General features: G+C 46.9%; 1 protein-coding gene across 3 annotated transcripts in view; it reads right to left on the bottom strand.

Annotated features, from left to right (window-relative positions):
• The window catches only part of entpd5a (ectonucleoside triphosphate diphosphohydrolase 5a), an 82,345-nt gene that overhangs the window by 15,998 nt on the left and 54,210 nt on the right, over window positions 1-12,137 (bottom strand). For all 3 annotated transcript variants that reach the window (XM_070879602.1, XM_070879603.1, XM_070879604.1), the window contains 2 exons: window positions 6,684-6,763; window positions 3,224-3,285 (listed from right to left, as the gene is read on the bottom strand). In XM_070879602.1, coding sequence (XP_070735703.1) covers window positions 3,224-3,285; window positions 6,684-6,763 — 142 coding nt within the window. The remainder of the gene's footprint in view (window positions 1-3,223; window positions 3,286-6,683; window positions 6,764-12,137) is intronic.

The following is a 12,137-nucleotide window of genomic DNA, read 5'->3' as shown; positions in this document are numbered from 1 at the left end:
AAAGCGATAGCCAGATCCCACGTGTGGTGGCCCGGTATCGACTCTGACTTAGAGTCTTGTGTATGGCAATGCATGTGTGCTCAGTTGAGCAATGCGCCCAGAGAGGCACCACTAAGTTTGTGGTCCTGGCCCTCCAGACCATGGTCGAGGATCCATGTCGACTATGCGGGCCCGTTTCTCGGTAAAATGTTCCTGGTGGTGGTGGATGCTTTTTACAAAATGGATTGAATGTGAAATAATGTCGGGAAGCACCGCCACCGCCACCATTAAAAGCCTGAGGGCCATGTTTGCCACCCACGGCCTGCCTGACATACTGGTCAGTGACAACGGGCCATGTTTCACCAGTGCCGAATTTGAAGAATTCATGACCCGCAATGGGATCAAACATGTCACTCGGCCCCGTTTAAACCAGCCTCCAATGGGCAGGCAGAGCTGGGCAGTACAAACAATCAAACAGAGCCTCCAACAAGTCACAGAAAGCTCACTCCAAACCCGCCTGTCCCGAGTACTGCTCAGCTACCGCACGAGACCCCACTTGCTCACAGGGGTGCCCCCGGCTGAGCTACTCATGAAAAGGACACTTAAAACCAGACTCTCGCTGGTTCACCCCAACCTGCATGATCAGGTAGAGAGCAGGCGGCAGCAACAAAATGTAAACGATGGTCGCGTCACTGTGTCACGGGAAACTGATCTGAATGACCCTGTGTATGTGCTAAACTATGGACATGGTCCCAAGTGGATCGCGGGCACAGTGATAGCTAAAGAAGGGAATAGGGTGTTTGTAGTCAAACTAGACAATGGACAAATTTGCAGAAAGCAACTGGACCAAACGAGGCTGCGATTCACAGACTGCCCTGAACAACCCACAGCAGGCACCACCTTTTGAGAGCCCACAACACACACCCAAAGGATCAACACCACCATGCCGGACCAGGAAATCGAACCCATCATGCCCAACAGCCCAGCAAGGCCAGGCTCACCTAGCAATCCTGCAGGGCCAACAACACGCCAGCCCAGCGAGGGCACAGCCAACACACCAGAGCAGACGTTTGTACCGAGGCAGTCCACCAGGGAAAGAAAGGCTTCCGGCTGCCTCACCTTGTAAATAGTTTTCACTTTGACTTTGGGGGGGGGGGGGGGGGGGGGAGGGGGGGAGACGGGGACTGATGTGTATCTGTAAATAATGCACTCCCATGTTCCGCCACCAGGGAGCCCATCCCCTGAAGTCCCAAGGGATCCCAGCATAATAATATATAAGCCGGCCCCTAAGGCCTGTTACTCACTCTGGAGTGTCTTAATAAAGACTGAGGTCACTGTTATATTAGCCTCCCTGTGTGCAGCCTCATCTGTGTTAGGAACACAACAACTTTAATGGCAAACACTGGGCCACCAGGGAGAGTTTCGGCCGGGCCAGCAGCCTGGCACCCTATTGGCAGCCCGGCCGATCCCATGGCCATAATTGTCGCCACAACCTGGCAGTCGGCCGGCAAAATGAATGAGCATGGCGGCCGCGGCAGTGCGCCCTCCCCTTTAAGAGCGGCTGCGTCGTCATGGCAGAGTGTGTACCAACAGCTAAAGCTGTCGAGGGCACTGACCTGCCGCGGAGCAATTTTCAAAAGGGGCAATTCCCCGAGGCGGTCCCGGCCAGGCGGTAAGGGGTCGCGCATGCACACCGCAGCGGGAAAATGGGCGGGGCGGTCCCGGGCAACGCTCCAAAACTGAGGTAGCGCAATTTCCAAAATGGCAACCCCCTCCGCGGAGACTCGGTGGCCATTCCGCGCCGCCTCATGGCCGCCGCTTTCAGGCAGCCAGAGGCCTTATCGGAAAAGGCCAATTTTGGCTCACGGCTGCAGACCTTTTTACAGCCTTGGTCCAAACATGGACAAAAGGACTGAATACCAGAGGTGAGATGAGAGTGACTGCCCTTGGCATCAAGGCAGCATTTGACAGAGTGTGGTATCAAGGATCCCTAGTAAAATTGAAGTCAAAGGGAATCGGGGAAAACACTGCACTGGCTGGAGTCATACCGAGCACAAAGGAAGATGATTGTGGTTGTTGGAGGCCAATCATCTCAGCCCTAGGACGTCACTGCATGTGCCTCCACCACCCTGAAGGCAGAAGCACTGCAGAAACTCACCAAGGCTCCTCCCAAGCCTGCGACTACCATCCAGAAGGACAAGGGCAGCAGGCGAATGGGAACACCATCATCTCACATTCCCCTCCAAGTCGCACACTATCCAGACTTGGATATATATCGCTGTTCCTTCATCGTGGCTGGGTCTAAGTCCTGAAGCTCCCTACCTAACAGCAGTGTGGGACTAACTTCATCACAAGGACTGCAGCGGTTCACCACCATGTTTTCAAGGGCGATTTTGGATGGGCAATAAATGCTGGCCTTGCCAGTGACCCCCAAATCCCATGAATGAATAAAAAAATATACAAGTTATTTAGTTTCATTGTTGGTCATTATCCAAGCCCTGTCTCTTCCTTCCAGATCAGCCATGATCTTTATTGAATGGCGGAGCAAGCTCGAGGGGCCAAATGGCCTACTCCTGCCCCTATTTCTTAAGTTCTTTTCATTTCAAAGCATGTTGTCTGATTCATTTGTCACAAGGTGTAGCACACGTATACCCATAGTAGCATTTGATGGCGTTATCAGGTCAATACTTTCTTCAAATGTGCATGGACCTAGTTTACTTCAGTCATCCTGAACAAAAGCATTTATCATCGTTGTCTGGTCTATAGATTTACAAAAGTAAACACTTGCAAACAATAGTTGAACCTAAACCTAGATCAGTTTGTACCCTTCCCTTCATCCCCTTCTCTCTTCCACTTCCCTCCCCTCCCCAAAAGAGTGCTGATGATACAAGTCTTTCATCTGTATCCAAGAAGTTTCAGAGGTGCAATTGTTAATCCTAGACAGCGATTTTTATATCTGGTTAAGAGTTTCATACATTACAACAGTGACTACACTTCAAAAGTACTTCATTGACTGTAAAGCGCTTTGGGATGTCCTGAGGTAGTGAAAGGCACTTTTGAAATGCAAGTCATTCTTCACTGGCAACAGGTTCCCTTGGATTACTAACTCAATGAGGCATGAAGGTGAGCAATTATGATTCAGAGAAACAAATGGGGTGGGGCAGAAGTCTAGCACCTGGTATCTTTCTTTCAACTACATAATCAAGAAATATTTAGGCAGTAATCATAACAAGGTTACACTTACCTTTTGCACCCAAAGCTCCCAGTACAGCCAGTCTCGCTACTTTCAATCCAAAACCTAAATAACTAATAGTCAAGAACATAGAATACATCAGGATCTTCTGCAAGAATCCTACTGATAAGATTATAGTGACTGATAAAATAGATAGCAAAAAATGTTACTAGGAGTTAACATGCATTATAATTTTATTTCTGTAAAAACAGATGGAAATATTTTGTTTCAATGTTGATTGCCAAAGAGGGACCCGAACCTACATTTTAAAAAAATTAGTTGCTGGGATGTGGGAGTCACTGGCAAGGTCAGCATTTATTGCTCATGAGAAGGTGGTGGTGAGCTGCCTTCTTGAACTGTTGCAGTCTGTGCGGTATACCGTTAGATAGGGAGTTTCAGGATTTTGACCTAGCGACGATGAAGGAAAGGTGATATATTTCCAAGTTAGGATGGTGTGTGACTGGAGGGGAATGTGGAGATGATGGTGTTCCCATGCACCTGCTGCCCTTGTCCTTGTCCTTCTAGGTGGTAGAGGTCGTGGGTTTGGGAGGTGCTGCCGAAGAAGCCTTGGCGAGTTGTTGCAGTGCATCTTGTAGATGGTACACACTGCAGCCATAGTGCGCCGGTGGAGGGAGTGAATGTTTAAGATGGTGGATGGGGTGCTAATCAAGTGGGCTGCTTTGTCCTGGCTGGTGTCGAGCTTCTTGAGTATTGCTGGAGCTGCACACATCCAGGCAAGTGAGAGTATTCCATCACACTCCTGATTTGTGCCTTGTGGATGGTGGAAAGGGAGTCAGGTGGTGAGACACTCACCGCAGAATACCCAGCCTCTGACCTGCTCTTGTACAGTATTTATGTGGCTGGTCCAGTTAAGTTTCTGGTCAATGGTGACACCCCAGGATGTTGATGGTAGCGGATTCGGTGATGGTTATGGCATTGAATGTCATGGGGCGATGGTTAGACTCTAGCTTGTTGGAGATAGTCATTGCCTGGCACTTGTGTGCTGCAAATGTTGTTTGCCATCTATCAGCCCAAGCCGAATCGTCATCCAGATCTTGTTGCATGCGGGAATGGGCTGTTTCATTATCCGAGGAGTTGTGAATGGCACTGAACACTATGTGGTCATCAGAGAACATCCGCACTTCTGACCTTATGATGGAGCGAAGGTCATTGATGAAGCAGTTGAAGACGGTTGGGCCTAGGACACCGCCCCGAGGAACTCCTGCAGCGATGTCCTGGGGCTGAGATGATTGACCAACAACTACAACCATCTTTCTTTGTGCTAGGTATGACTTCAGCCAGTGGAGAGTTTTCTCTCCCTGATTCCCATTGACTTAAATTTTACTAGGGCTCCTTGATGCCACACTCGGTCAAATCCTGCCTTGATGTCAAGGGCAGTCACTCTCGCCTCACCTCTGGAATTCAGCTCTTTTGTCCATGTTTGGACCAAGGCTGTAATGAGGTCTGGAGCCAAGTGGTCCTGGTGGTACCCAAACGGAGCATCGGTGAGTAAGTGCTGCTTTATAGCACTATATATGACACCTTCCATCACTTTGCTGATGGTTGACAGTAGACTGATGGGGGAGTAATTGGCCAGATTGGATTTGTCCTGCATCGGACATATCTGGAAGGGAAGAGAAAGAGAAAAAAAAACAAGGGTTCTCTTTCCTGATCATTATCAATTGACCCCAGCTAGAAAGTGCACTTGCATGCCTGTTGAGTGAGGACAAAGGATCTCCACTATTCTGGTTAAGCTCATATTGGAAGAGACACCTGGACATAGTGGATAGTAAGGGCCTTTTTCCATTGGTGGAGGGGTCTATTACGAGGGGGCATAGTTTTAAGGTGGTTGGTGGAAGGTTTAGAGGGGACTGAGGCGGGGGGCTTCTTTATGCAGAGGGTTGTGGGGATCTGGAACTCGCTGCCTGGAAGAGTGGTGGATGCAGAAACTCTCACCACTGGCCTTGGTTTTTAATCTGGTTTTTGCCTCTCCCAGGAGATCACATGGCTTTGGTTGGGGTGGAGTGTAGAATGTTTCAGTATAAGGGGTGTCGCAATTGTGTGAGGTGGACTGGTTGGGCTGGGTGTTCTTTGCCTTTCCGTCATTGTTTATAGGTTTATATGTAACCTTTAGGGCTGCTGACCGAGGGCCGTGCGGCTCTTTGTCGGCCGGTGTGGACACGATGGGCCGAGATGGTTGGTTGGGCACTTAAAGTGCCGTAACCTGCAGGGTTATGGACCTAGAGCTGGTAATTGGGATTAGACTGGATGACCTTTTGTTGGACGGCGCAGATATAATGGTAACTACTGCAGGGAATAGAATGTGGCCAGGGTGATCTCCTGGACTAGTTTCAATCACCTGGATGGGTCGGAGAGGAATTTTCCCAGATATCTTTCTCCCTAAATTGGCCTGGGTTTTTAAACTGGTTTTTGCCTCTCCCAGGAGATCACATGGCTCTAGTTGGGGTGGAGTGTAGAATGTTTCAGTATAAGGGGTGTCATAGTTGTGTGAGGCAGACTGGTTGGGCTGGGTGCTCTTTGCCTTTCCGTCATTGTTCATAGGTTTGTATGTAACCTTTAGGGCTGCTGACCGAGGGCCGTGTGGCTCTTTATCGGCCGGCGTGGACACAATGGGCTGAAATGACCTCCTTCTGTGCTGTAAATTTCTATGTTTCTAAGTTTGAACAAGACACCAGAAAGTTGCACGTATCTGTGAAATAATAATCCAGCATGAGTCAGTCAGTCTGGTCACCTAGATGGGGAGATATGGAGGATGTGGCCATGGTTTAGCCAAGAGTCACAAAATGGATTCCGAGCTTCAGAAGACTGAGCAATGGAACTAAAATGGAGAAACTTGGACTTTAAACCTCAGGAGATACACAGACAATAGTTAACGGTACAGGAAATCCAAACTAAAAACAGCAACAGAAGGTCAAAGAGGCACAGGTAAAAACTAGCAAAAGACAAAAGGGAAGAAATTCATTCGGCCAGTGCAAAATGGGTGCAGGAAACAATCTGTGCCCTTGAACAGGTAGGTCTGAGGCTCTCAAAATTGGACTTCAGGTTTCAGCTGAATAATTGGGTCAAGGTGCCAGCACTGGTGGCACTTTGAGAGAGAGAGAGAGAGAGAGAGAGAGAGAGAGAGAGAGAGAGAGAGAGAGAGAGAGAGAGAGGCGGCTAGTCAATGTTGACGGATCCAATTTGGGTCCCCTGCCTCTCCGGCAGCGTCCGTCAGGCAAGACTTGAAAACGGTGGGTGGGGTGAGCCGGAGAACGAGGGAGGAGCGATCGCGGCATGCAGCGTCCCCTCATTAGTGCTGTGGAGTCGTGCAGGACCACACTTGCTCTCCCCTGACTCCACATGGAGGTGGTTTGGAAAAAAAAAACACTGAGCTGGAACAAATATAGCACACTAAATATCAGTTGTACCTTTCTTGCAAAGGTTACTGAAAGGCTAGTATTATGAAACGCACCTGTGGGTGTAGAGTTTATAGGAATTGTTAAACATTTCAAAGGAACTGATATATTCTTCAGGTGCAGCATGAAGTGTACTCTGCAAGATTGAAAAAGAAACAGCAGATTAACTCAACACAAAAGGTTAAATGCAAATGTTCCTTTCCAAATTCCTCTTTGGGGCATGCACTATTTCAGCAAGGCTGATGATTGCGTGTGAATGTGCACTGAAGCACACAGTTTCATGAGGTGGACTCATGCCCACTAGGAATAGGGTTTCATTAGATTGGGTTTGATTGAAAGCGAAGTTAGAGGCACAAGCACAGTATGCTGGCATGATAAGACCAAAGTGAAAATCTAAATGATTAAAAAAGGAAAATAAAACCAACAGGACAAGACTTGTTCTTTAGCTTGTAAGTGCACAGTGAATGTTTCCCCCCCGTACAGTTAGCAAAGTGGTAGTGTTGGGATCACTTGCCAGCAAAAGTAGTATTACAACTTGCATTGCGATGGATGCAGATCTTTTTACAGCAGGGAAATAAAGTCAAGCTTTCTAGTAGGTCAACCGTGGCTCAGTTGGTAGCACTCTCGCCTCAGACTCAGACACTTGAGCACAAAATCTAGGCTGACACTCCACTGCAGTACTGAGGGAGACCTGCAGTATTGAAGGTAGCATCTTTCGGATGAGATGTTAAACTCTGCCTCCCCTCTCAAATGGGCATAAATAATCTCATGACAGGGTGTCCTGACCAATATATATCCCTCAACCAACATCACAAAAAAAAGTGATCTGGTAATTATCACATTGCTATGCGCAAATTGGCTGCTGCGTTTCCTACGTTCCCACAGTGAATGCACTTCAAAAATCATTCATTAACTGTAAAGTGCTTTGGGACTTCCTGAGGTCATGAAAGGTGTGATACATAAATGCAAGTCTCTCTTTCAAGAAGGATTTTTTCCAACTTTAGATGTGATAAACTGCAGACTTTATATACAACAAGCAGTAATATCCCACAACCTGATGAGCATAACAATTAGTCTTTTCCCCAAATAAATATTAAAACCTCATTATGAAGTGATATTAAAATGAATGTCTTTCCTACAATATCACAATAGAATGAATTTATCCAAACAATTATTTGTCCCAACTATCAGGCATGTAATATACTGGATAGACGCACCAACGTCAGTGTCCTCACCCAGGCCAACATCGAAGCGCTGACCACACTCGACCAGCTCCCCGATGGGCGGCCCACATCATCCGCATGCCCGACACGAGACTCCCTAAGCAAGAGCACTACTCGGAACTCCTACAAGGCAAGCGAGCCCCAGGTGGGTGGAGGAAACACTTCAAGGACACCCCCAAAGCCTCCTTGATAAAGTGTAACATCCCCATCGGCACCTGGGAATCCTGGTCCAAAACCGCCCAAAGTGGAGGAAGAGCATCCGGGAGGGCGCTGAGCACCTCGAGTCTCGTCGCCGAGCGCATGCAGAAACCAAGCGCAGACAGCAGAAGGAGCGTGCGGCAAACCAGGCTCCCCACCCACCCTTTCCTTCAACGACTATCTGCCCCACCTGTGACAGAGACTGTAATTCCCGCATTGGACTGTACGGCCACCTGAGAACTCACTTTTAGAGTGGAAGCAAGTCAATTTTGAGGGACTGCCCATGATGATGATGAATATATTGCGTGCAACATTTGTAGAATGTATCCCTCACTCCAAGAATCTGTTGGTTATGTTGGTATTACTGAGAGTTTACAAGATAACTTGTCTGGGTGACTGAACTTGAGCATGAATAGATTAGTGTGATCCAAACTACCCTGTTTGATTACAAAAGGGCAGTGTCAAAGATTAAATTCGGAAAATCTTGCTTACACATACTAAGAATCTTGCTTACATATTGTTGTGTATTGATAGAGAATTCAAACAGGCTGCATTTAGACAGACTGTGAAAATTCACAGACCCCCAAGTCAAGGCTGCTACATGCAGTTCAGCATGTTGCATTAAGTCATCAATCAACTTGACATTTTAGGACCCTTGGGTAGCGAGCCAATTAAAAGGTTAAAAGACTATTAATTGAGCCAATAAGGTCAAAGAAGGCGAGTTCTTTTCTGTAAAATGATCCAGGTATAAGTACAGCCATTTTGACCATGTGGTCCCAGAAGGACAAAGACCTGGCTTAAAGCCAAGAACTTGTTATTGCTCTCTGCCAAAAATAAAGAAGTTAAAACTATAATCGGAGTTCGTATTTCATTGGAAATTAAGAGATCTAACAATTTTGGCGTCACGAACACGATCGCTGAGGAAAGAAACTGAATTTTGGACATCGGACCTACATATTGAGGTAAAGACACCTCTTTTTAAAAGTCCTCGGTCAAAAGTCTAAATTCGCCTCTCCTTCTACGCGATTCCGAAAGCCTCCGGTTTGCGAACCCTCTGGTTGGTAGTCGGCTCGAGGTCCCATAGACGTCTAACTTCGGCGGTGTGTTAGTTAATTAATCACCGACCTATTGATCGGCTAGAAAGCCTACGACTCAAGACTCCAGTAAAGAAATTATGGCAGCAGAAGATAAGAGCAAAGAATTGCCTACAACTGTTAAAGGTGGGCAGGCACCACCTGAGGTTTCGATAGATGAAATCCTCCAACAGTTGAAAGAATACATAGAGCAGCAATTCAATTTATCTAAAACCTGTATTAAGATCGAACAAAAGTACGGAACCTCCAAAGGACAATGGTCCTTGAACGAGATTAAAAGGGTCTGGGGAAAAACGACCCGTATGAAAAATAAAGAGCAAACTAGATGGTCCCTAGCGGTTATGGGCCAGATTCGAAAGCGGAATGAAATTATAATGCGTTCCCAACATGATCGAGAACTGACCAGTACAAAGGATCAATTGCAAGCTGTTTGTGCGCAGCTGCGACAGAAAAAGCTTGAACTTGAAAAGCTGGAAGAGGAAGTTAAAGATCTTAAAGGTGAAATTAAAGAATGGAAAAAGTCATTAGGTCAAGAGACAGTAATAGGAAAAGGAAAATGTATTGATCAATTCCCAGGGTACCCATGTTTGGATAAATTAAAAGCGCAAACCCGAAGACACGACCGAGGAATAGATACGGATTCCGAATCCTCCGACGATACAGGATCAGAGGATGACGAATTAAGGATGCGCTTTGCCCCGTTTAAAAAAAGACGAGTTGTAGTCAAATCAGAAGAGACTGCGGATGAGGGCGGAACCAAAAAAACAAAGAGAAGGGTGTACGAAGAATACTTAGTTCATGCTCCGGCAGACCCAGAGAAAATTGATAAATGGTCCAAGGAATTGCCCAATCCAAAGAAAGGGGGAGTAAAAACGTGGGACCAATTGGACCGCTTAAGAAATATATATCAACTTCATCCCTGGGACGGATTGCAAATTTTGACCATAATGGTGCCAAAAACAGGGAAGAAAATTGCACGACAAGGTAGAAGCTGCTTTGGGGCAGGATGAGCAAGATTTAGATGCAGGATGGGAGGCGATTAAACACTGGCTGCAAGCCTTCAGTCCAGTTAAGACAGACCGGGGAAAAATTGCAGCCTGCCAACAGAAAGGAACAGAGGAGGTCCTGGAGTATGACGAGCAGTTTAGATGCACGTGGCTAGAACATTCGGGTATGAATAATACGGATGAGGAAATGGATGAACAAGTGTTTGGACCCCTGAAAGCAGCTTTTGTGGCAGGTCTAAAGCCAGAACTGTCCAAAATGCTTAAGGTAGTGTTACCGGACTGGGAAGGTAGAGGAACTACCTTTGCAGCATTGGTGGATCGATGTAACCAATTAGATTGGGATATGGGAGCTAAAGTCCGAGCTGTACAGGCTATGGGATGGAAATCCCAGCATTCCGATAAACAGTTATTAGGAAAATTATCCGGAAAATGTCATTATTGTGGGAAAGAAGGTCACTGGGCCAAGACGTGCAGGGCAAAACAGAAAGGTCGTGGCTGGGGAAGAGGACGCAGCCAGGGATACAATTCAGACAACAAACCAGGCTTGTCACAAGATAACGACCTCATAGAAGCATTTAAGCAACTGACAATACAACAACAGAAGGAGTTACTTGGGATAGCAAAAAACAATTAGAGCCCACCCTGGCCCCCCTCCTCGCACTAATACAACAAAGGGGAGATGGGCTATATATAACTGTGAGGGTGGGCGATAAGGATGTGGACTGTCTTTTAGACACAGGGGTGGAATTAACATACTTACCCCTACAATATGGAGACTTTTTGCCGTTGGATGGTAGGGCATGTACAGCCTATGGAGTTGGGGGCCATAAAATGGAAATTAAAAGGACAACACCGGTACTTATAGGGCTGGGTCCACATGAACTAACCACGCCGGTCTGGATAGGCCCAGTAGATCAACCCCTTTTTGGAATGGACGTTCTAATCCAAGTATTTGCATTTCGAGGATGGTCGGGTGACATGGTCAATTAGAACTTTGAAGAAAGAAGAATTGAAGGAACACCCGATATGGGCTAAAGATAAGAACGATTGTGGCCTACTCCAGATGGAGCCTGCGTCATTTACAGGGACCAAGCCTCCATGCACTAAACAGTATCCCATCAGTCCAACTGCCATCGCGGGAATCTTACCGGTTATTCAGCAATTGGAGAAACAAGGGGTGCTTATTAAAACGCATAGCTCCTCCAATAGCCCCGTGTGGCCGGTACAGAAATCTAATGAGACTTGGCGTTTGACTGTCGATTATAGGAAAGCTAACCAGTGTATTGATCAAAAAGCTCCTTTGGTCGCAGATCCCTCCACCATTTTTAATGCCCTCAAACCGGAACATAAATATTTCTCGGTTATGGCCAACGGATTTTGGTCGGTGCCTCTGGCACCGGAGGTTCGACAGTGGTTTGCTTTCATGGTCCAAGGACAACAGTATACTTGGACCCGATTACCGCAGGGTTTCCACAACAGCCCTACGGTATTCCACATGGCTTTACAAAGCCATTTGCAAGAATTACCTCCCCTGTCATCCAATATGTAGACGATATCCTGTTAGCTTCAAACACGGAATGAACCAGCATGAACAAGATTTACGAGCTTTGCTGGATCACCTTCGGCTGAAAGGACATAAAGCCAGCATCGACAAAGCACAAATATCCCAAGAAGAGGTTGTATACCTGGGACAAAAGATTTCACAAGGAAAGAGAAAACTTACCCAGGATAGAACTGCAGCCATTCGGGCTGCTAAAAAACCCACCACTATTCAGGAACTACGGTCGTTTTTGGGATTGTGTAACTTTAACAGAAATTGGATTGACTCCTTCACACAGCTTGCTCAGCCACTGAATGATATTTTAAAGGGGAAACGTGCCTCTAAAGAAGCCATCACCCTCACTAAAGAACAGCAAGAGGTCTTCCTGAGTTTGAAAAAGGCTTTGTGTTCGGCACCGGCTCTGGGAATCCCCGACAGTGGTAAGCCA

The sequence above is a fragment of the Pristiophorus japonicus genome, chromosome 4 (genome assembly GCF_044704955.1).
Source record: "Pristiophorus japonicus isolate sPriJap1 chromosome 4, sPriJap1.hap1, whole genome shotgun sequence".
Lineage (NCBI taxonomy): Eukaryota > Metazoa > Chordata > Chondrichthyes > Pristiophoridae > Pristiophorus > Pristiophorus japonicus.
This window is presented reverse-complemented; position numbering and strand designations above follow the sequence as displayed.